A 25,812-nucleotide genomic window follows, 5' to 3' on the forward strand; every position below is an offset into this window, starting at 1 on the left:
TCTACCCCCCTTGCTCAAAAGCTGAAGTTAAATCAAAAACAAAGATTCTATCAAATTAGTTTCCCCTCACTCTTTTTTGTCCCACAGAGGACACTTTTGCACTCCAGTATCACCTCATACTTCATTACCTCCCCCACAATCTTTTTAGGCTTATAATCTCTATCTGTTCTTTTGTTCCAGCTTTCAAATAAATTCCTTTTTCTTTTTTGACAGCTTGACTCTGTCTAGCAAAAATTAATTCTAGAAGCTAGACAGGGGTCACTTGTGGAGCAGGGGTTTCTGAGGAGTCTCACAGCAGTCCTGAACACAGGGCGGGGAAAGGGAGGAATGGGGGTTTATGGTGTAAACTAGTTTCCTCCCCTCCCTCAAACTATAGCTTGCTGATACTCTTGCTTCAATTGATGGCTTGTAGTTTAAATTGCCTCTTGGTTATTCCAGATTTATTTTGACAGAGAGGCATGTATTGATCCACCCAGCCTTGGGGTTCTAGTTCTGTTATTAATAATGTGACAATTGAAGTAAAATTCAACTAATACTTGAATAATAGCAAGATAGAGAGTTCTGTGTGTTCTTTGAGTCACAAAGGAAGGGGGCAGCATCAGACGTCCACAGTCCTGTGGCTATAATGTTCCCCAGACAGGCCTGTAAGCAAGCAAGTGCTCAGGCACACCCACAGCCTGACCCCTGTTCCACTTGGCACTTTGCAAAGGGGAGCACAATGTGTTTGAGGGCCAATGTGAGCCAGGAAGGGGAGAGTAGGTGGCCTGAAGATCAGCTAGCTTGATGTGCAGCTAAGCTGGAAAAGCAAAGTGCCAAATGGAGATAGAGAAGGGTGGATGGACAACTTCCGCACACACTTATTGTCAGTTAGGGCAATTTAGCCAGCCCACCTGTACCACCAAGTGGCATCCTGGGCTTCCAACTTGAACAAGCAAGAGGATCCCTCTTTGGGAGGCTGGTAATGGCGGGGAGATTAAATGGGGAAAGATCTTTGTATTTGTTTAGTATAATAGAAAGAATTACAGGTTAGGGGGGGGGGACCTACTCTTGAATCTAAGCCCTCCCCTCTACATATCCTAAGTGATGTTTCAACCTGATTTGTAGGTTGCAGAACATAATAAATGCGGGTGTATTGTTCCCATATTTTCTTTATTTTGTCCTGTTTGGTTAATATATTTTCATGTTATTTCAGCATGCATACTAGTGTCTTACCTTTCCCTTTGATTTCTTGAATGTGGAACAGATTTCTTATTCTATTTCGTTGCTTTATTTCTTTACTAGTATCAAGGCCCATTTTAAAAATGGTCTTTGAATGGGGCAGCAGGGAGGAGGGCATGAGAGGGTGGCTGTGGCTCCCTTTGGCCCACAAAGCGGGCTAAAGGGAGTGGGAAGCTCCCCTCCTGGCAGTGGCACTGCCATGGGAGGCTCCCTTTGGCCCGGCAAGCGCTCTTGTCACAGCAAGAACGCTTTTCCAGGCTACAGGGAGTGGAAAGCCCCCCCTGCTGGTGGTGATGGGGCTTTGAAGCCTGCAGGGAGGCTGCAAACTCCCCCCCCCCGGCTCCCTCCCAGCAGGAGTGTACCTGTGGGCCACAAAGCCCTGTCACTTCCTCTCTCCTCGTGGACGAAAATGGAGGCCGCAGCCACAAGGCTTCTAGCAGGCAAGGAAGCTGGAGGGGGAGTTGGAGGGGGAGGGCCAATCACGGTCCCTGGACAATCCCTGGACAGACAGGTCCCTGGACAGTCTCCACCCAGCAGGCTGTTTCCCAAATATATAATGGAGCAAAACAGTATTAAAGATGCTGGTCATATAACAGCTCTCTTTCTCTTCATCTAAGTCCCTGGTACACTGCATTTAGACTTTTGATTCTGTTTCTGTGACCTTTATATTTGCTTCTCCTCTACCTTTAAGAAATGTAAGTTTCATTAGTCATCCATTAAAGCTTTTCTTTCGGCTACAGGAATAGTCTGTGCAGATTTTCCCTTGATAATAGCTCTGATTTCAACCCATAGTCCTTCTGGTCCCTGTTCACTTGATTATTAATGTGAATTTGTTATTTAGATGGTCTTTAAATTCTTCAGGAGTGTTGCTAATATTTTAGTTTGTAGTATGAGGTGCTTGTACTATGGTGTTGCTAAGATTTACTTTGCAATATGAGGTGTTTTTCTTCAGTTTCATTCTAATTTTTGAAGTTAAATATTCATAGTCTGTATCACAATCAGCTCTTGGTCTTATTTTAGGAGAGAAAACATAGCTCCCTCATCTCCTGCTTCTGATTCTGTAATCTATTTGATTTCTGTGTTGGCTACCTGTTGAAATCCATGTATACAAGCATCTGTTTGGCTACCTGAAACATGTGATCACAATGAATAACTTGTCTTCATAGAATTCTAGGAGTTGCTTTCCTGATTAATTTCATGTTCCTATCCCAATTTTTCCAATAATATTTGATCCTACTTTGTGTCCCACTTTTGCATTTCAGTGACCTATGATTATCAGCTTATCTTGCTCAGGTGTGTGATTTAGTTTCTTCTGGGACACTTGCTGTCTGTTCCTTCCTCTTCAGCACCTGTTGTTGAGGCATCAGCTTGAGTGATAGTTATATTGACAGACTTTCCATGAAGTCTGATTGATATTGTTTGCTCAGACTTTGCATTATAGCCCTAGATTGCCTGTGCTACATCTCACCTCACTACTAGAGCAACGACATTTCTTTTGCGTTTGACATTTCCTGAGTAAAACACTTCACAATTTTCTGATTCAAAATGTCTTAAACTAATTTATTTTGGTTCACTCACTTCTAGGATTGCAATGTTTAAACCTTCCACTTCTCATTTTATTTGCATTCTGATAACTTTTTTTAATGTTATGGATTTACAAAATCAGCATTGAATTAGATTCACTAACGAGCCATTAAAAAAAACCACCAGAAAATAATGCACAGCATCATGCTTTCTAATTGCAATATTCATTTTGCTTGTTTCTTTGCCTTCCTTGGATTTATCACTTCCTATAGAACTGCAGTATTGGGCAATACTTTTTCTCTATTTGCAATTTTGTTTGCTTGGCTTTTCTTAGAAGCCTTTAGATTATGTAAGTTTTAATAAGCAGCTTTGGTCCTCCTCAAGGCACACCCCACACACTTATGCTGCATGACCTAAGGTCACAAGTAATGGTTACAAGCTAATTGATTGAGAAAGGTTTGTCTGACTGGGCCTCTTTGAGTCCTCCCTTTACATTCCTAAATTCTATGAAGAAGCAGTGGCAGCTTAGTTCAGCTGGGGAGGGGGAGGAGGGAAGAAGAAGGGAGGAAGTTCTCCAAGTTTTGATTATGCGCAGTTTCCTTGTTCTGAACAGAGTTCTCTCCACCCACTACTTGCTAAAGAACTTTTAAATTACAAAGCTAACTTCTTAAATCTTTTATCCCTGCAATGGAGAAGAGAATCCAGTATTCAGCAACTGCTGAGAGCTGGCTATCTTCTTCAGGCGACTGAAGAACTACGTGGAAATGCTATTAAGACTTGAGCAAAGTGCACAACTGCATAGTGCAGAAGCTGGGATTCAGGCTGACAAGCAAATAAGCCATCTCACTGAAGGGGCCTCTGTGTGGCAGCTATGAGCTATTGAGCCCTGGACAGCCTTAGGGAAAATGTGCAATGGAGCAGGCAGAAAAAGCACCTACTAACTTAAGGCAACTGTTGCTTTCTAACGGTGAGTCAAGAATGGAAACAGGTTTTAAATGTACCTTATTTTCTGATGGTGGTGGCTGATGTGTGTGTATACATGTATATTATCTTGATGTTTTGGTTGCGAAATTTACAATATTTGCCTTTGTCCATGCATATTTGTTTCCTCACAAATGAAAAGAAGGAATATGATTTCCAAAGCTCTGTTTCCTGTTCTGAGCGAAATGAGGGGGGTGGAGAAATAGCTACATAAACACTCCCAGGTGTGTATGAACATAAATGCGGGGGGTGGGGGGGGGATTGTCTATAGCAATGCTTTGCATAGCCCCAGCTTTATAAACTTCTCTGCTCCGTCTTTCTTTGCCGCCTTATCTCGAGAATGTATAGGATGGTCCCCATGAAAAGAGCTTTGTGCTTGAATTCCTGGTGAGTTGAAGGGTCAGGGCCTGTAAGTTATCTGCCTGCCAGCAAGACTTATTTCTGTGTTCTATATTTCTCAAATGAAAATATTGGAGAAATGTTCTTCCTTCCCTTCTCTCCGATATTTTGTGTTTCAACCCAAGTTCTGCACCCTTTTTGTTATACATGTAGCGCATCTGATTGACAGTCAGATTTTTGTTTTCTTTTGTTCTTATATAACTAAAGGAGCATCACAGTTTTCTGTTTTCCTTTGTTCTGAAAGATAAAACATTTACCTTTGTGCAAATTTGAAGTGGTTTTATTTTTGACTAGATAGAATATTTAGTACAAATAGAAGATCATGCCTCATTTTATTAAAGGACTTTCCCAAGAAACTTTTAGGGAACAAAAACCATGTTTGACTTAAAAGTAAAAATCTATTAAGCAATGTGGAAAAGATGCTGCTTTAAATATTTGCCAATGTTGCCACTAATACATACTGATCATAAATACAATCTAATATGAACCTCAGAGACGAGCTGTTTTGAAAAAGAGCAGGTTTATTAAAAAGACAACTGCATTATATGTAACAAGATGACAGTAAGCTAAGAAAAATGCATGTAAAAAGAGCTGAGTGGGTGAAATTTCAAATAATAAATCATCCGTGCATGCCAAACTTACTGCATGTGTAATATTTATTAAAAATTCTTGTTATTTCAAAAGCAAACTAGTCTAAAGTACTTAACCAAGTTAATTGCACCTTTTTTCATTTTAGTTTAGAGAATTTACTCTTCCTTTGTGCAGAATTTAAAAAATAAAGAAATACTGATGCATAAAACAGTTCTAGTTGTTTTGGAATAGTTTTTTAAATGGTATGCAAGTCTTTCCATGGGTTTGAAATGGTTGGTTGGCAAGTCTCTTTTCTAACAAAAGGACAGAATGTAAAAAGAAAAAAAATGCAACATTCTTCTGTAAGATATTTAGGAAGATCTGTTCCTCACCTGCTATAGCTGTTCTGCTCCTTGCACAACATTACAATTTTGTTACCAGTCCATGAGGTACAATTGTTCATGAAATTGTGTAGGCATGCTTAGATGATTCCTAGAAAAGCTACTGATCAAGTAAGCACTGAGAATTGTGGTAAATTTCTGCCTTATGAACTCATTTGGAAGATTTTTCATTTCCTTTGTAGTCTGAGAGTTCATCCCAGATCGAAAAGGAAAATATGGTTTGAGTTCCTGCACAATATCTTTTCTGGGTCATATTCCTTTGAGTGTTTCTGAGCATGGTTTAAATCACAGTTTAGGAAGGGAAGTTGTGAGCTGAAGAATGCAAGCAGCCATTTCAGGTAGTTGATCGCAACACAAGACATTCTCCTCCATTGTGAAGAAGTGGGAGAAAAACCATTTCTGAAATACTTCTCCAATGTGAGGAGGCTTACAGAAGAATACATCAGGGCATATAAAAATTCAGCCACAGACCTGCTAGGAAAGAACATGATCTATAGAAAATAGTTTGAATTGATGTCTTGAGATCCAAATGTTCCATAATCAAACATTTCTAATAATGTTCTGCTAGGCCTTCTACTACCCTCTGTGCTTTTCAGAACTTTTACATCTGGCCCCTTGGAGTACCCTCTTCTGGAATGAGGGATAGGGTCTCTTCATTGTGGCATAATGCCATGCTGCAAGGACATGAGTGTGAATAATGTGGCCATGACACAGAGCTGATTGTTTGGGTTTTCATTTGGAATCAGTACCTTGATAGCTAGGAGACTGATAATTCCATGAAAGATCTATGCAATTGTCTTTGAATGGTAGCATTATTCATTGAACAATGCATAAGTGACTCCCACAATACTGGAGGCATGTGTGAAAGAACTTCTGCACTGGCTCAAAACTGCATGCTGTCATGCACCTAAAAGATAAAATCTACATATCAGGCAACACAGTTTTCTGGTGCAATTAAGGTCAGGCATCTGCATGGCTTCAATTGCTATCTTTTGTGTTATAATGATGGTGGAAAGTGCCATCAAGTTGCAGCTGATTTATAGCAACCCCACTGGGTTTTCAAGGCAAGAGACATTCAGAGGTGGTTTGCCATTGCCTGTCTCTGTGTAGCAAATCTGGACGTCCCTGGTGTCTCCCATCCAAACACCTCTTTAGCTGTTTAGCTTCCAAGATCCGATGTGATCAGGCTAGCCTGGGACAGGCAGGTCAGGGCATTCCATGTTATGCCTACCCTAATTCTAAAGGTTCCATTTCTACACATATTGGATCATTCTGTTTTTCTCTGCCATTGATCCAAGTTAGCTCTAATTAGTACAGACTGAAAACTCTGCAGATATATGACAAGCTCATTTGTTATGGCTATTGTGATAATATTATATCTTACATGAATACCTCACTGTGTGAAATGTCTGCATGGAAGATCCTGTCATCTGGATGCTCTATGCTTATATTAGCACACATCCTTTTAATAGTTACAGAATAGTTTCATTAGTTTACTGTTGTGTAGCATTTCAGTGGTATAATAGGTTGGAGTATACAGAAACATGACATTTTAATTATGTACCCACCTGTAATGTTTCTCTGCTGGTCCCTGTTGTTCAAACTCAGCCCATATGAGTTCCAAGAGCATTAGGATCTATGTAGGACCAGGACTCTCAAGTGTGCAGGAAATGGTGGCAGAAAATAAGCTATCTGAATATGTCTGTAGAGTTGCTGTTCCATAAATGGACAGTTTGTTTTGCTACACATACCAGTCTGATCTTTGTTCAGATTTAAATATTGATCACAAACAACAATTCCTCTATGCAGAAATGGACAATAAGTGTGGTTATTTTTTAAAAACTTTATTTAAAAGTACCTGAGCCTGTAACTTTAATAAGTCATCAGACGCTTAAGAAAAAAACACTGTATTTCAAACTTCCCTGTTCTGACAGTATCTAAAAAAATAAGAATTTCCTGACTGTGGTACAGACACTGAATGAATAAAAGAATTTCTAAACATCTCTCAGCCTCACCTACCTCACAGGGTGTCTGTTGTGAGGAGAGGAAAGGGAAGGTGATTGTAAGCCGCTTTGAGCCTCCTTCTGGTAGAGAAAAACGGCATATAAGAACCAACTTCTTCTTAACAAAACTTCACCTAACATGTACCTCCCATTTAATTGTCTTATGCACAAGACAACTAATTTATATTATATTATTATTATTATTATATGTCCTGGCAAATAGATGGGGAAGAAATGGAGATAGTGACAGATTTTATTTTCCTGGGCTCCAAGATCACTGCAGATGGGGACTGCAGCAAAGAAATTAAATGACGTTTGCTCCTGGGGAGGAAAGCTATGGCAAATCTAGACAGCATCCTAAAAAGCAGAGACATCACCCTGCCAACAAAAGTGCGTTTAGTCAAAGCTATGGTATTCCCAGTTGCAATGTATGGCTGCGAAGGTTGGACCATAAGGAAGGCCGAGCATCAAAGAATTGAGGCTTTTGAATCCTGGTGCTGGAGAAGACTCTTGTGAGTCACTTGGACCGCAAGGTGAACAAACCGGTCTGTCCTAGAGGAGATCAGCCCTGACTGCTCCTTAGAAGGCCAGATCCTGAAGATGAAACTCAAATACTTTGGCCACCTCATGAGAAGGAAGGACTCCCTGGAGAAGAGCCTAATGCTGGGAGCGATCGAGGGCAAAAGAAGAAAGGGACGACAGAGAATGAGGTGGCTGGATGGAGTCATTGAAGCAGTACATACAAACTTAAATGGACTCCGGGGAATGGTAGAGGACAGGAAGGCCGGGAGGATCATTGTCCATGGGGTCGCAATGGGTCGGACACAACTTCGCACCTAACAACAATAACAATTATGAAATGATGGATTGGAATCAGGTAGGATTTGTGCTGGGTGGATTATGCAACTAACTTTTTCTGTGCATTATCCAAGTAGTTGGTCTGCTTATCCTTTTAAATTGGTTCCTGTCCTATTTATGCACATGCTCTGTAACTGCAGTTGTTGTTGTTGGCTTCCCAAAGAAAATGTTTCCACACTGAAACATTAGAAAGTGCAAAATCCTCTGAAAACAGAAAGACTAGGGGCCATTCCGCACCGGGATCCATGTTGCAAATTGGTTGCGGAAAGAAAAATCGCTATTGTAAATAGTGGAATTCGTCATTATGCATACCTGCCTTTGTAGTGGAATCCAGTTGCGTTTCTATCGTTTCCCACAGGTTTCCGGTCTCAGCAAAAATCGCTAGCCAGGAAGCGATATTGCCGAGCTGTGTCCCGCCTCTGGCCGTCACGCAGCCAATGGGCGGCCGTTATCATGTTCCCAAACAGCCCCTTTCCCTTTAAGGAAGGTTTTTAACAAAAAACACACACACGTTGCAACGAATCTGCGTTGATTCGTTGCAACGGAGAGACCCATCCAGCTAGCAGGTGCTGTTTGAGCTGCCATTTCATCGTTGCCACGCTCCCCCCCGAGTGAAAAAAAATACCCCCCCCTCACGGGCACGATTTTCGGCCGAAAACAGTGTGAAAAATAAAGGGAAAATAAACCAGCAAATGGGCCTCTGTGTTGCTTGTGCTTGGTGACTTTAAACAGAGGGACTGCAGCCATGGAAGCCTCGCTGGGTAAACGAAGGCTTGCCGGTGCGTTGATCTCCGCTCGCTCGGAGAAAAAAAAATGGCAATCGCTTCACCGGATGATCAGAGGAGAGAGCCAGGGGGAGGGACTATGCAGAAACCACAACAATGGTAACGCACAGAACTTTTCCGCTAGTGTTGCAGATTGGTTGCAGGAGTGTAGTGCTTTCCGGAGGGTGAATCCACTTTTTGGGATTTCCCTGAAAGCGCTACAACAAAGCGCTTTTTGCGGATCGGTTTCAGGAGTGTTGCAGATTGTCAACGATGTTGTGCATAATGGCATAACTGTAGCGATTTCAATTTGTAACCATTGTGCTATTTTAGACGAGTGCGGAACGGTCCTAGTTTTCAGGTGGGGGGCTGCTTTTTCCTGTTTACTTAACAGTCATTGGCTGGCTTTGACGATTGGCGTGCTGCAGCCAGAACAAGCCAATAGATGGAAGGTTTCGTCAAATGAGTAGTTTCCTTCTAGTGCAACATTCATAAATATTCTTGCAAAACATTTTTGGAATACATATTCTTGCAAAAAGATTTATGAACTACTCTGTGGCAACTAGTATGCAAGGTCTTCCATGTAGGGGAGTGAAAAGATGGCCATTACTTGTAACAGGGAGTGGGAAGGGGACCATTACAGGTGTTCTCTAGGGCAGTGTAAAGCAAGGAGCCAGCCACCCTCTCATTGGTGAGTGAAGAGCTGCGAGTACTGAGGGCCACCGCGCCACCCATTGGTGGATGAGAGTAAGAGAGGAGAAGAAGAAAACAGAATGTTTCTGCAAGAAAGTTGCCCATGGAACTGATGAAATGAAAAAGAGCATTGCAAAGCAAGTTTCAAATACTGTGAGGAAAAATGATGGAAAATACGTACTCAACCGGAGGGAATAAGTACCATGAAGAATTAAAAATACCGTTGTGGGGAATTTGTGGGGAAAGCTGGGCAAAATGCAGAAACCAAAGAAACCTCAGAGGTTTTTCTGATTAAGTTATCTATCAGTACAATGCTGTGTACAGTTACTTGGGTTTCAATGGACTAGAGTAACTCTGGATAGATTGCTCTATAAATCTGATAGGAATTAGTTCCAGAATATGAATTTCTAGAAGTGATTCTCAGAGTTAACTTCATAGAGCCATATAATACAACCATGGTCTATTATTTTGTGATGTCGTTTACTTTTTAAAATCACATCATTGGAGAAAAAACCCCTGTTCATGAGAGATCCTCAGGTAAGGAATGTTCTGGCATAATGTAATACTGACGAGTATGTTTGGCAAAAAAGGACTATCTGGGATCTACACATTGAAATAAGAAGTGTTTTTTGGCAGCTGTTAGCGTCTTGCATTCGTTGCCCCTGTCATATATTTTCTCAGTTATACATAATAGTCACATTAAGAAAGAAATAGAGGTATAGCTGGTTTAGCAATATGATCTTAAGTGTGTTATTTCCATTCTCATGCTTACTAAGGAACTAGAAAGACATTCCTAAGTATCCAAATTCTTGGATAAGCAGTGTACAACACTCTACTGAAAAATTATTTTAGAAGTGTTTCAGCTGCCTAGTAAGTCGCCTTAGGGATGACTTCAAATTGTTCACCCTTGAGTTTCCACCCCCAAATCCTCCTAGCAATTTCTCCTTTCCTTTTGCAAATTGACCTTGTATGATGCCTTGCGTTCATATCTGTTGTTTGCTTGCCACAAATTGCTCGCATAAGTCCTCTCATTGGACATTTAAATTAAAATTCAGGTATCTTCCTGTTAAACAATACATCTGCTCATGCCTACTAATAGTTCAAATATGAATAGGGAATGTTTGCATTGGATATAAACAGTTTGCCATTAAAAACATGAATGGCATCCTTAGATACCAATGCAAATATCCATGATAGCTTCTACCAAAATGAAAGTGGTCAGGGAAAAAAAAAAGTCTTTTGTGCTTGATAGTCTAGTGAAGATGCAATTTCTCCCAAATTGCTTGTGCTTGCTCTTCTGTGGCAACTGAGATTTGAGAATTTAAGATTTTAGATCCCAATGTACATGTGAGCCAATTCATACAACACAATATCCTCATGGCAACTACAAGGTACGGAGTGTGCAATAGGAGTTCCAGGCCTCTTAGGCATGCGGGATCTATGGTGTGTGATCACAATTGGTGGAGAAAAACTACTTACGATGTGTGAAGTTAGCCCAGCATTACTTCATGTAAATAGGTTAAACAAGTTAAATGTGGGGAACCTGCAATGACTTGAGGGGAAAAGGGCATCTCCCGATCATCTGGGCAAGAATTGGGGTCACTGTGGGTGGATCGTTGTGAGTTTCCTGCATTGCACAGGAGGTTGGACTAGATGACCGAGGAAATACCTTCCATCTCCATGATTCTTTGATTTTATACAGAGGGGACTATTCTCTTCTATTTTGTCCTTACTACAGTCCTGTGAAATAGGTTATTCAGCAAATACATAACTAGACCAAAGTGACAGAATTAGGACTTGAACTTGGATCTCCTAAATCCTAGTCCAAATGTCAGTCAACTATACCACACTATATCAAGGTGTCTGCTGTTTAACAGTAGCATACAACCATGCCTATGCAAGTCATGGAAGTTCCCTGATGGTTGCTGATAGGCCTGACCCCAATGAGTTCTCTCTCAAAGGCCCAAGCAGCACTGGAATTCTGTATGCCAGTGGTCCCCAACCTTTTAATCACCGGGGACCGGTCAACGCTTGACAATTTTACTGAGACCCGGGTGGGTAGTCTTTTGCCAAGGGATGTCACCGCTGCCACCTGAGCCCCTGTGCTCTGCTTGCTTTCCCGCCAGTGCCCCTGACTTCCCGTCGCCTGCAAGCAGCAGCTGTGCTGCAAGCAGCAGCTGTGCAGTGCCACGTTAATGGGGAGCACCAGCCATGGCGAGCACAGAAGGTGAGCCGGCAGCAGAGTGGCAGGGCAGCCCCCGAGGCAGCAGCCAGGGAGGAGGACGAGGAAGAGCTGTGGCCCGGTACTGACTGATCCACGGACTGGTACCAGTCCCCGGACTGGGGGTTGGGGACCACTGCTGTATGCCAATATGCTGCTATCCACAAGTTTTCCAAATGCATTATTCCAAACTTAGCTATATTTTAAAATCAGTGACTTATGCAGCTCGACTCTTATTAGCTCTTTCTGGCCACTACCCCTCCCCTTTCCATGTTTCTGAAAAAGTGTACATCTACACATGTTATGTCTCCTAGTTCTTACTTATACCCAGAATTGAATTTTGGTGGTCTTGGAGGTGCCCCTGGACTCAAACTCAGTTGTTATCTGTTTGTTAACTTGCTAATTTACTACTATTCATAGCTTTCACCAATTGCCTTAACCCAATGTCAGCTATAATTGTTCAGTAACTTATGAACATTGACTTTAACTAGCCCTTCCTGGCAACTAACCCCCCCCCCCACCACCTATACATAATGCACACAAAAGGTTATACCTTGAGTAAAATTTTCTTCTGCTGCTTCATACCAACATGTCTACCCAAATAAAACTGTAATAGTTACCCCGTAATGATCACTGTGGGCATTAATTTCTTAAAGCTACTGGTGCTGTTTCTATTATTTTGGGTGGTTTAACTATCCCAATATATTGTTTTCTGATTTAATATTTTTTCTGCAAACCTGGGTATTTTCTCAGGTTTCTCTTATTTATGGATCAGGTCTCTGGATTTGCGTGTGTATGTATGGAGTACTGCTGAAAATTAGAAATACTGATATTTGTTTTAATAACATATATTATAAATACAGTGAGCTTCTAGAATAACATTGGTCCAGATTTAAGGATAGTATAACTGTCATGCTATACATTAATATTATCTTCGTTTTTGCCTTTGCTAAATAAAAATCTTAGATATTATAAGCCAAGCATATATAAGAAGGAATTCTGTTAATTCAATATTTAGGTTTCTAAAAACTGAAATAACATCACTGTAAATTCTCTTAATAAGTGTATTTGGTGTAGTGGTTAGGAGTGCGGACTTCTAATCTGGCATGCCGGGTTCAATTCTGCACTCCCCCACATGCAGCCAGCTGGGTGACCTTGGGCTCGCCACGTCACTGATAAAACTGTTTTGACCGAGCAGTGATATCAGGGCTCTCTCAGCCTCACCCACCCCACAGGGTGTCTGTTGTGGGGAGAGGAAAGAGAAGGTGACTGTAAGCCGCTTTGAGCTTCCTTCGGGTAGGGAAAAGCGGCATATAAGAACCAACTCTTTTTCTTCTGAATAGTTAGGGATACTATTTAAAAAATAGTATCCCTAACTATTCAGAAGAAAAAGAGTTGGTTCTTATATATGTTTTTAGAATCATAGAATCATAGAGTTGGAAGGGGCCATACAGGCCATCTAGTCCAACCCCCTGCTCAACGCAGGATTAGCCCTAAGCATCCTAAAGCATCCAAGAAAAGTGTGTATCCAACCTTTGCTTGAAGACTTCCAGTGAGGGGGAGCTCACCACCTCCTTAGGCAGCCTATTCCACTGCTGAACTACTCTGACTGTGAAATTTTTTTCCTGATATCTAGCCTATATCGTTATACTTGAAGTTTAAACCCATTACTGCGTGTCCTCTCCTCTGCAGCCAGCAGAAACAGCATCCTGCCCTCCTCCAAGTGACAACCTTTCAAGTACTTAAAGATGGCTATCATGTCCCCTCTCAACCTCCTTTTCTCCAGGCTGAACATTCCCAAGTCCCTCAACCTATCTTCATAGGGCTTGGTCCCTTGGCCCCAGATCATCTTCGTCGCTCTCCTCTGTACCCTTTCAATTTTATCTACGTCCTTCTTGAAGTGAGGCCTCCAGAACTGCACACAGTACTCCAAGTGTGGTCTGACCAGTGCCGTATACAATGGGACTATGACATCTTGTGATTTTGATGTGATGCCTCTGTTGATACAGCCCAAAATGGCATTTGCCTTTTTTACCACCGCATCACACTGCCTGCTCATGTTTAGTTTACAATCCACAAGTACCCCAAGGTCTCGTTCACACACAGTGCTACCTAGAAGTGTATCCCCCATCCAGTAGGCATGCTTTTCATTTTTCTGACCCAGATGCAGAACTTTACACTTATCTTTATTAAATTGCATCTTGTTCTCAATTGCCCATTTTTCCATTGTGTTCAGATCTCGTTGAACTCTGTCTCTATCTTCCGGAGTATTTGCCAGTCCTCCCAATTTGGTGTCATCTGCAAACTTGATGAGTAGTCCCTCCACCCCCTCATCTAGATCATTAATAAATATGTTAAAAAGTACCGGGCCGAGCACCGAGCCCTGAGGTACCCCGCTACTCACCTCTCTCCAGTCTGATGAAACACGAGATTTTAAAATAGTATCCCTGCTTTGGACCCTCAGTTCTCCTTCCCATGTCCCCAGGGCGGTGGTGAATGGAATCTTAGCACCTCACAATGGTTTTCATTTCAATAAAGTCTGTGTTGTGATACAACTGTGTGTCTGTCTGTTTGGTTTTGATAATATATCAGGAGCTCCCTACCCCTCCGCACCTCATCTGTGACTGCCCTTGAATGCTGTCTGAAGATATATGTAGAAGGGCGGGCTCTCAGTTGCCTTGAATGGTTCTGCAGGTGCCATTTGTCATCCTCCTCCTCCAAACATAACAGGGGCCCAGAAGCGGCACTAAAGCTGACAGAGTAGCAGGTTCCTTCCCTCAAATATGTGAAAAGGGGGACACAGGGTCGTTAGGGTGAATGAGCCAGTTTGGTGCAGTGGTTAGAGTGTGAAGGTAGATCTGGTTGGCAGCCTCTCAGCCTAACTCAGTTGGCAGCCTCTCAGCCTAACCAACCTCAAGACTTGTGAGCATAAAATGCAAGAGAGAGGAGTGATGGAAGCTACCTGTGGTTGCTATAGGGGTGAAAGTTGGTAAATAAATACAGTGAATGAATGAAATTCTTAACTGTGTGCCCACTGTAGGAAGGGGGAGGGGCTTCCATCACCCAGAGGGAAGATATCTGAGAAAGTATTACTGAGGGGACAGGATTTCATGGGGTCAGTGTCTGGTGGGGGAAAGCCAATGTAGACTTGATATCTTTGGAGGGGTGTGAGTAGGACACTGGCAGAGATGGTATGGGAGTGTCCTTGGCTAAGATGCTGGGAAGTGCATCCACCGGGGAGCAATAGATACTCTTAAATGGATAAGGTGGCAGTGATACCCCCCTTCCCCTTCTTCTCTTCAGAGACCCTGCGCTCTGTGTGATAGGTCCCTTTGTGACAGACAACTAAAAATATTCCTCCCCATTATCAGGTGCCTGGACTGGCTGACAGCAGTGAGCCCCTTTAATGGGGTGGAGGATGTGCTGCTGAGCATGAAATTCCCATGCTCCCCCCTGTATCCTCTACCTGAGATATAAGGTTGACTCCATCCTTGCCTCATAGCCCCCCCATTGTTTCTGACAGCCCTCTCTAGTGTAGTGCCTCCGCTGACTATAGCTATGTTGTTACTACAGACACTGAGAAAACACTGAGGACCCAACAAACCTGTCTACTGGTCACAGCATAACTTATCCCTATAGGGAGCGGACCAGTGCTGCCATAGTCATGCAGCAGGTGGACACCATGGTGCATATGCAGCAAAGAATTGCTCTGTCTGCCTTTTACATCTAAACTAAAGTATGCAACAAGTAGAGCACAGGAAATAGTATGATTCCATTTCTATAACTATATGGGATGGGATATAAGACATCCATTCCACCAGCAATCAATGATCTACATCATGAAATAAAAAGAGAAGAGAATGTATAGTGTACCGAGAAGGGAAATCACAGTATTTTTATTTGTTTATATATATTTATATACTGCCGCTCTCAAATGTCTCGCAGCGGTTTACAAGATTAACAGTAACATCCCATAAAAAACATGAAAATGTAATTAAAACACAATATCACGATTGCAGATAATAAATATATAACCCAATCCCCTCCCCCTGTTCAGCAAAGGTCTATTACTCTCTATCTAGGAGCGAGGGACTTAATTGGTTTCAGCTGGAGATCCACAGTTGACAACACCAGAAGCCACCCTGGCCTCAACCATATGACTGGCGGAAAAGCTCCATCTTGCAGGCCCTGCGGAAAGCTGACAAATCCTGCAGGACACATTGCTCCTCCAGGAGTTCATTTCACCAGGTTGGATCCAGGGCCAAAAAAGCCCTGGCCCTGGTCGAGGCCAGGCATATATCCTGTGGGCCCGGGACCACCAGTAAATTTATACCTGCAGAGCAAAGAGCCCTGCGGGAGGCATAAGCAGATAAGTGGTCCTGCAGATCAGGACCCAGGCCGCATATAGCCTTAAAGGTTAAAACCAAAACTTTAAATTTGATCTGGAAGCAGACTGGTAACCAGTGCACATGGCGTCCAGGTTTAAAAGAGAGAAATCTTCACTGGGAATATTAATTTACAAATAATAAATAAATAAATAAATAAATAAAAGAATGAATGAATGAATGAATGAATGAATGAATGAATGAATGAATGAATGAATGAATGAATGAATGAATGAATGAATTCGTCTGCTTACGTCTTGTTACTGAAGCAGAATACAAAAGCTTAAAGAGTAGTTACAAAAATATCACATTGCAAGGAGGCTACATGCCCACATATCAGTAGATGGAGAGAGCAGGGGGACTAGTGGAGGACACTGGTCTTTCTTGCTAGTAGAAGAGCTTCATTTCCTGAAGAGACAGGAAGTGGGTTGGAGCCAAGCTTAAACAAAGAGATCTGTCAGGTATGTGCTGGGGAATTTCCACTCTTCATGGCTGTAATCTTACAAATGCCCAAGTGAGCACAGATGTAGTTTATCAGTTTAACAACAACCCTTCAGGGTTTTTAAAAACCAAATTACTTGCTAATTTTAATAAATAGGTATGACAAACAGATATTTTAAAAAGTATATGTGTGTGTGTGTGTGTGTGTGTGTGTGTGTGTGTATACACACACACCGCCCTCCCTGAAGGCTCAGGGTGGTTTACCCTGGCGATCAGGTGTCACAGCCAGATCGTCCTCACGTCCAGTTTTTTAAAAACCAAATTACTTGCTAATTTTAATAAATAGGTATAATAAACAGATATCTTTAAAAGTATATTTATTTATTTATTTATTTATTTATTTATTTATTTATTTATTTATTTATTATATTTATTTATTATATTTATATACCTCCCCGAAGGCTCAGGGTGGCTTACAGGAAACAGGAAAAGGATACAGATAACATATGGTAACAATAGGTGATAACACCAATAATATAACAATGATAACCTTAACATAACAACAATGACAAATTTTGACTATGTATGGATGTTGCTTACAACTGCATAGGCTACTTTACTGCTTAATTAGTTTATATGACCTTTCATGACCTTTTTCTGACGTATCTACAAGGATGACTGGAAATATTAGTGTTTTACATCAGAGGTCCGCAACCTTTTTCTGGTTGTGGACCACTGCCAAGGGCTGGGGCAAGAGGGCGATCTGGGGCCCGCGCAACCGCTGGTCCGTGCATGCGCGTTTGTGCCACCGGCATGCCGGCAGCCACACTTCCCTCTCCCTCCCTCCTGCAACAAGAAGCTGGCCAGGCTGCGAGCTTGCCTGTGGTCTGGCGAGCTTCTCGCTGTGAGGGAGGGGCAGGGAGAGAGAACCGGGGGTTGGGGACCACTGTTTTACATTCCAGAATCCCTGTGGTGATTTTTATTATGGAGAGTTGTCTGTACAAAAGATTATTTTCCTGTGTGTACATATTTGTAATAGACACCATTTTTAAACATAAATTACTCTAATTGATTTAGTGACAACCATAGATTACAACTAGAACAGGCAATGATCTGGATCTTTTTGTTGTTGTTGTTCTAATTCATGACTAGATGGTTCTGATACTTGTAGTTCCTTGCTGTAACAGAATTTATAATTTCAAGATACCCCCTTATATTAATCTAGTGTGTTAATTTGAAGACCTTCCCTAAGGTCTTCAAGTAGCCAGTTCAGCTAGTTCAGCTAGTTGAGAGTTCTTCCATAAACCTGTTGGAATTATTCCTTCAATATGAACTAGTTCTCATTTATTTGGTTGGGGACTGGAGTCCAGTAACATTGCATGACTTGGAAATCTCCTGAAATTACCACTGGTCTCTAGGCTACAGAGGTCAGCAGTCCTAGATAAAATGATTACTTTTGAGAGTGGACTCTTTGGCATTATTTATTTATTTATATTTTTATTTATACTTTGATTTCTTACCCGCCACTCCCAAATGGCTTGTGGTGGGTTACAACAGTCTGCATAAAATCCCCAATAAAACTCCCCTTAAAACCCCAGACATAAAACACAGATCTCCTGGGCCCCTCCCCAAACCCTGCCTTTCTCAAGCTCTATCCTTCAGCCAGAGATGGCAACTCTTCCAGAGGGCCCACTGGACTAAGAATGCTTCTGATACTTTTCTTAGCTGCAAGAAATTTGCTTGTCATTCCTAATTTTTTATCTTAAAAAAAAGCACACATTAAAAATTCATATAAAACTGTATTTCATTTCCCAGGAGAGGGGATGAAATTCAGGTGCAAAAATCCAGCCATTTCTATCACTACGAGTAAGAAGCCTCCCTTCTCTATAAAATGAAAGGCACAAGGGCAGGGGACCCCAGCCTTTCTGAGCCTCAGGGGACCTTTTGAACTCTGATAGAGGGTGGTGAATGCAGTCACAAAACAGCTGCTACAGAAGGTGAAACCACACATACAGAGTCACAGTCCAACTGCAGGAGATAAGAGAAATTCCTTTGAAAAGTGCACTGGAAAGAGTGAGAGAAAGAATGCAACCAACAACCAAGAAAGAATCCAACTGGCACTGCTACCAAAACAACAATATCTTAATCTGCAAAACCAGTCACATCTCCAAAGGCCAAACAGAAGCCATGTCAGACAGGTATCCTACACACATTCTGGAAAAACTTGGTGGCGAAATGGTATCAATGGGGACCATGTTGGAACCCCTGCATTATAGTGTTTTTCAGGAGTTTTAAAATGGCAATGTCCATATAAGAATAGAGCGTAGACCATGGGTTCCCAACTTGATGCCCAAGGGTTCTCTTGGTCACCCGCCACCACCTTTTCTGGCACCTGCTGAGTGTTTTTAGAAAGTGGGCATGGCCAGGTAGGCCTACTGTCTAGCAGGACCTCTGATTCATTCTAAGGATCTGATTGGTTGGACAGCTAAAAATAAGATTGTTTTGGCATAAGCTGACACCCTAGTGTTTTGTTTTATTCTCTCTTGCCTCTTTTCAGATGCATTTTAAAAACATTACTCTTAAAATATTTAAGTATCCACAGATTTGACTGCACTGAAAATGAGAAGTACTGATAATTATCAAGGGTTACCTTAATTCTAGAGCCTCTTGTGGCGCAGAGGGTAAGGCAGCAGAGAGGCAGTCTGAAGCTCTGCCCATGAGGCTGGGAGTTCAATCCCAGCAGATGACTCAAGGTTGACTCAGCCTTTCATCCTTCCTAGGTTGGTAAAATGAGTACCCAGCTTGCTTGTGAAGGCACTGGCAAACCACACCATATTAAGTCTGCCATGAAAACACTAGAGGGCGTCACCCCAAGGGTCAGACATGACCCGGTGCTTGCACAGGGGATACCTTTACCTTTAACTTAATTCTACTCTTGTTTCCTTTTTGTAGTATCTGTATAAAATAATGTAACATGTTACAGTTTAGCCTTTCCTGAACAGTGAAATTTGTGACCTTTGGGAGTAAGAATGTATTTTTCAAGCAGTGCAAAGATATTTAAAAGATACACTTGTATAAGTAATGAAATATTTTATTTTTAAATGCCTGTGACCTATTTTTGAACAGCTGAAACAGCTGGAGGTTGACAACTCAAATTCAGCAGGAAATTTATCCCCCATTTGGAACAACACAGGCATGTAGGAATTTGGTTTTGATTTGAGAGCTCTGAACTTTTGAAAAACCAGACACTGATGTTCTGCAGTAGTTTGTATTAGTAAGAATGCAAAGTGCTCTTTGCATGGCTAGTAATCAGGTAATGCAAAAAGGCCAAAATAAAATAATAGCAGGAAATAATGTGCTCATGTAACTAAACAGTATTCTATATCAGTGGTCCCCAACCCCCGGGCCGTGGCCCGGTGCCAGGCCGCGAAGGCCTTGGTGCTGGGCTGCGGCTCCCTCTTCCCGCCCCCCCACAGCGAGAAGCTCACCAGGCTGCGAGCAAATCGGCCGCCGAAGCGCCCAATCAGCTTGCGGCCAGGCAAGCATCTTGCTTTGGGAGGGGGCGGGTGAGAGGGCAGTGAAGGCAGCTTCGGCGTCCGATTTCCTTGCGGCCTAGAGAGGCGGGGAGAGGGAGCCGCAGCAGCTGGCATGCCGGCGGCGCAAACACGCACGCGCAGACTTGCCGCACATGTGCGTTTGCATCCGGCGGGGGCGCAAACACGCACGCACGGCAAGTCCACACATGTGCGTTTGTGCCGGGGCTGCCACACACGCGCGGGGCCCCGGGTCGCCCTCTCCCCGCACCCCAGAGCAGCGGTCTGCAGCCTGACAAAGGTTGCGGACCACTGTTCTATATTGCCTGGCAGGAGGCCATGATATAGCCTGTAGAAAAAAGACACGACACCATATCTTTGGAATAAATAATCCCACAGTTTTTATTACAACTGTAGCAGGAGAGTTGATGGATATGAACTACTTCTCATTTATTTGGTCTAATTTGGTCTAAAGAGGATTCCAGCTAAACATGGTCAGCTGTCCGTGAATGAACCAAAGTTCCAGATGGTGCCCTGGAGTCACCCTGCCATGGCATCAACCTAGAGCAAGGCACCCCCTGCCATCTGAAACCCACCCTGGAAAGATGATTTATAGTGGGGACCCACAGGGCGTAAGCCTCTGTCTGTGTCCCCAAACCACAACATGAAAAAAGCCAGGCGGTTCTGAATAAATGTACAGACAGAAAAAAGAGAGAACCTGTCCCAGGCTATTAAAATCTGTATCCCGTATAATATTTATACAATACACATTAAGATATTGAATCAAACATCAAAATGTGTCATTTTCAATGTTGAATTTTCATCAGTGGTTGTTTTCTAAGTACAGAAAATTACAGTAAAGTTACAGTGAGTGTAAATTCCATCATGATACATAAATTAACAACCCCAATTTACAAAAGAAGCATACCTCCTATGATTGTGAAAATTATCCTTGAAAATTTCCAATATGTATGAGAAAAGGTTGGGGGAAGTTTATCTGTTTAGTCTGGAGAAAAGATGACTAAGAGGTGATATGGTAACCTTCAAATACTTGAAGGGCTATCATAGAGAAAATGGAACAGAGTTATTTTCTGTTGCCCCTGAGAGTCAGACCAGAACCAATGGTTAAAATTAATTCAAAAGAATTTTCAGCTAAACATCTAGAGTGGTTCCTCAGTGAAATAGGCTTCCTTGGGTGGTGGTGCATTTTATCCAGACCTTATAAACCCCCATTAAAACCCCTGTATAAAAACCTTGTAAAATATAACCAAGATTAGCAATGAACTCTATAACTGCCTCCCAATTCGGCAGCCATCTTCCTCGGGGGGAGGGGATTAGTTGGTGTAAATACATAGCCTGAGGAGGGGCCTAGTAAGTCTTAGTCATGACTTCAACTGAAGACCAGGGGGAAGAGTTCTCTCTTAAAGGCCCTGTGGAACTGTGTGAGCTCCAACAGGGCCCTCAGCTCTACCAGGAGCTCATTCCACTTGGTCGTGACCAGGACCGAAAAAGCCCTGGCCTGGGTCAAAGGGACCTTCAGAAGATTAGCACCCACAAGGTAAAGTGCCCTCTGGGGGCCATAAGCAGACAAGCAGTCCTTCAAATAGGAAAGGATAGACAGGCACCTCACAGAAATACTGATTATTTGAATTTAGGCAGATTGTAAGCGGCTGGACAGAAAGGATTGTGTCCATGCTTTGCTTTCATGTCTCTTTTTGCATGGCCAAGGAAATACCGATCACCATTTTGGGGTTGGGAAGTAAATTTCCTCCAGGCCAGATTGGCCAGGGATTCTGCTTTATTTTTTTTGGGGGGGGAGCATCATCTGGGCATGTTATTGGGGTCACTGTTAGTGGGCAGATAGTTGTGAATTTTCTGCATTCTTCAGGGGGTTGGACTAAATGACTCTTGAGGTCCCTTCCAACTCTAAGAGTCTATGTTTTAATTACTTACAAGTAGCTCTGATTAAGGAAAGGTTTGGTAAGCCCTGCTCTAACTACTGCACCAACACTGGCTACTGGTTATATTACAGGTTCAATGCTAAGGTTGCCAGACCCAAGGATCAGGCCCAAGCAATTTCACTGGCAATGTCACTTTCAGCATGCAGATCAAGTGATGTCATCACACTGGTGCCTCCAGTTATACTCTGGGCAAAGAGTCTATGGTAGAATCCATTTTTAATATAGAATTTTGGCCAAATGCCAGAGCATTTCCAGTGCATGCCATGTTGCTGCCAATGTCATCTGGACCTTCCTGGTTAGGTCTCCACACACCCCTCAGATTGCCAGGAGTGACAGTTCTGTTTAATGCATCAAAATTATGAGATGGGATATGTTACTTGGAGTATAACAGTGATATTTGTTAAAGTTTTGTACCTTCTTGCACCATTTTGCCTGTTCTTATTTTTACTGATTAACATATATTTCAATATTTTTACTATTTATGTTCATTTATATAGTATAGATTTAATGGATTTAGTGTAAAATGTAAATATAGTCTGAGAAAGTGTGCATGCACATGAAAGCTCATACCTTGAATAAATCTTTGTTGGTCTTAAAGGTGCTATTGGACTCACATTTTAATGTGAATACTGGTTATTCCTTTTTTATGAGATGGTGAATTGGTAGTTGGTTCATTCTTTCTTTTCTTCTTTCTAATGCTTTTTGTACTTAACCTGGAAGGTTATAGGGATATATAGAGTAACTTATATAATTATTTGGAACTCTTCTCTTTAGGAACAGGCAACTGATTCATGAATCTGTCAGGCAGCCTCTAATGGAACTGTGATGAACTTCCCCTACTGATGTTTGCTTTAGGAAAAGAAGGTCTCTTAGCAGGTTTAAATTGGCAACAAGTTTATAGACTTGTTGTTTTTGTTTTGGAAATTAACTACTTTAATTACTTGCCTTGTCTGCTAGGTTATTACTTGCCTTGTCTGCAATGTTTATGGCCTTGCCTTTTTCTTCTGTGGGCCACTTTGATTATCTTTGTTAACTCAAGGAGTGCAAGATTTACAATGAATGATCTTGGCTGTTTCCATTGTGATAGGATTCTGTGAGAGATTCTACAGTCAAATCACTTTGTGTTTTAATGGTACACAAAAGCATATTTTTGGAAATGTAAACACATCTCATTAAGTGCTGTATGTCAATTATGTAGAGACTGTAAGTTAGAGATACAGTTTTATATTTATTTTACTTTATAGTATAATCTCTCCCTCCTATTTTGTTAGATCTTGTGTTTTGTTTTCTTTTTTCTTTTATCCTGAAGGTCCAAGTGTAAGAGTTTAACAAAGCACTTTATTGACAGGATAAGTAAAATGAAGAATCAAAGAGGCAGACTTAATGACCTTTGTGGATATAAATCATTAATGCTGTGTGTTAACATCCTGTATGGTTCATAAAAAAGGGTTTCCCTTCACAATTCAAGCAGAGGTGTTGGTTCTGAACAAAAATTTCCATTGCAAGCAGAAATGTTTTCCCACCTTTGATTTTTCTTCCTCTTTGGATTTTTGTATGTCCCCACTGCCAATTTTTCCATTGAGTGTGAACCAAAACAAACAAACCAAGTATTTTGTTTTGAATAATCCCTTAAAAACAAATGGTCATGAACTGAATTGCTTATTTTGATTTCTAGATGTCTTCCAAGGCTCTATTTTATTTACATTTTTGATTAAAGATATTTACATTTTATTTCATTGAACACTGTAATTTGAGTGATTCTAGCAAACAAGGACAGGCAATTTAAAGTTCATGATTATAAATGGCCTGCCATCACTGTTTCTTGGACTGCATGAACCTAATGTTGGTTTGTGAGGTAGCTGGAGATCTCCTGCCAGCTACCCATGAACTCCTGTTGCCATCTACTGTAGCTAGGGTAACTGACAACCAGTGGGAGAGGAAAAGGGCATGGCTATAGGGAATGACATTGTACCAACAGCATGATGTCACTTCTGGCAAATCCCTAGAATCACCTTAAAACATTGATGTGACTCTTAGGATTCAGAAAATCATAGAGTTTCATCTAAATCCTAGAGCAGGCTTTCTTAAACATGGTTTCATGAAACCCTGGGGTTTCTTGACAGCCCTGGAAAGGTTTCCTGAATGGGTAGGAGTTAATTATTTACATATATATTAAAAATGTTAAACATTTATTGGGTGATATTACTATATATGTTCATGTCAACCTACCCCCCTTCCCAAAATGGCCAATGAGGGAGTGGGAAAGGGAGGGTACTTGGGTGGGCATGTACACAGCTATGCTTCCCAACCATATTCGTTATGATTGCATCACTTTTGGGGTTTCTTGAAGTCCAAAGAATGTTTCAGGGGTTTCTCAGTGGTAAAAAAATGTTCAGAACGGTTGTCCTAGAGCATCACATCTGTGTCACACAGGCAACACAGTGTCACTTATGGGGATTTAAGTGCCATTGTGATATTGGAATGATGGCACTTTTTTGGCTGTTTTATCCCTGCTCCCTTATTAAGGTAGAGTTTACAATGAAGAAGGAAGCCAGGAGGTCTCCTGCTGAAGTGGGAGAACAGATCTTCCTAATTCTAGCATCCTATTTTAACAGTATCCAACAATTTGTATCCTGGAAGGGCAAAAGAAGAGCATGAAGGCCTCATTTGGTGTTCAGAGTTCTAGTGACTCTGAATATGGAAGTTCTGCTCAGTTCTGTAGAGTCACAGGCATAAATCTATCTTATCTGAATGTGAATAGTTTTAAAAACTGGTTGTCCTAGTTGCCATGAGCATTTCTTGAGTTGTGAATACACACACACACACACACATACATATACAATATACTATAAATGTGGAATCATATTTAAAATCACTACAAGCAAAGAGTACTATTTGTCATTAGAGATAATTGAGATGCATTTTTTAAAATTCTGAAAATTGGTTTCTTATGAACTGCAATTTTTTTCTCCATGGCTGTTTATATGTGTGTGTGTGGGGGGGGGGGGCAGTACAATGTCCAAATGAGAAAATGGGTGTAATGGTTTTAGAATCATCTACTGATTATATGTTGTTTGAGCATAGAAATAGTAACTGTTTACTGTGAACCATCTTTGTTCAGATGAGAGGCTCAAGAGTAGGCTACCGTGAGGAATGAATTACTCTTTATTTCCACACAGCATGAGCAGGTCAGGGTTGAGGTTGAGGGCAATGAGGTTGGAAGGTGGTTGTGAATGCAAAACTTGGCATATGAACAAATAAAGGCCTATATGTTTCATGTCCCAAAGTATGTTGGCTTTTACAGTATCCCTGATATTTCTTGTGGAATTAATTGCTACAGCTCTTAAAGCCAGCCTTTTACTGAAGTCTTTAAAATAAGTATCCAAACAAAAATCCTATAAAATTAGCAGCCTCTGAATCAAGCTTAGAAGTGTGCATTGATTTTTAACCACTTTTTATTACCTTCATTTTCTAGGTCTTCAGGGATTTTCACCATGTAGCTGGCAACACAAACTTCTCATTTTTTACTATGTAGCTTACTGCATAAATGGTGAGTTATTACAGTGTACCATGCTATTACAGTATAAGTCATAGTATGCTTACAATTGGAGTTGTCAACCTCTAGAGGTGGCCTGGTGATCTCCCAGAATAATAAATGATCTCTTGACCATGAAGATCAGTTCCACTGGAAAGAAAAAGTGACTGCTTTGGAGGATGAATTGTATGGCACGGAGGTATCTCACCTCCCCAAACCCCAGCCTCTCCAGGCTCCACCCCAAATCTCCAGGAATTTCCTAACCTAGAGTTTGCAGCTCTACGTATGGTACTGTGTGTGTTTTTCCAGTTTCTTCTGCAATATG

The 25,812-nt window shown here is 41.6% G+C and overlaps 1 protein-coding gene across 10 annotated transcripts in view; it reads left to right on the top strand.

The window, feature by feature from the left end:
* LOC143839837 (uncharacterized) overlaps positions 1 to 25,812 on the top strand; it is a 298,170-nt gene that overhangs the window by 88,908 nt on the left and 183,450 nt on the right. For 6 of the 10 annotated variants that reach the window (XR_013231891.1, XR_013231895.1, XR_013231890.1 and 3 more), the window contains one exon: positions 25,428 to 25,502. The exons of 1 other annotated variant lie outside the window; for it this stretch is intronic. Coding sequence is in view for 1 of the 9 variants with exons in the window: in XM_077342420.1 (XP_077198535.1) it covers positions 25,428 to 25,502 (75 nt within the window). In the remaining 8 variants the exon portion in view is untranslated. Of the gene's footprint in view, positions 1 to 3,267; positions 3,710 to 3,993; positions 4,111 to 25,427; positions 25,503 to 25,812 lie in introns of those variants that run through there. 3 more of the 10 variants (XR_013231893.1, XR_013231898.1, XR_013231896.1) reach the window with 2 other exon arrangements.

This window comes from Paroedura picta, chromosome 6 (genome assembly GCF_049243985.1).
Source record: "Paroedura picta isolate Pp20150507F chromosome 6, Ppicta_v3.0, whole genome shotgun sequence".
NCBI lineage: Eukaryota > Metazoa > Chordata > Lepidosauria > Squamata > Gekkonidae > Paroedura > Paroedura picta.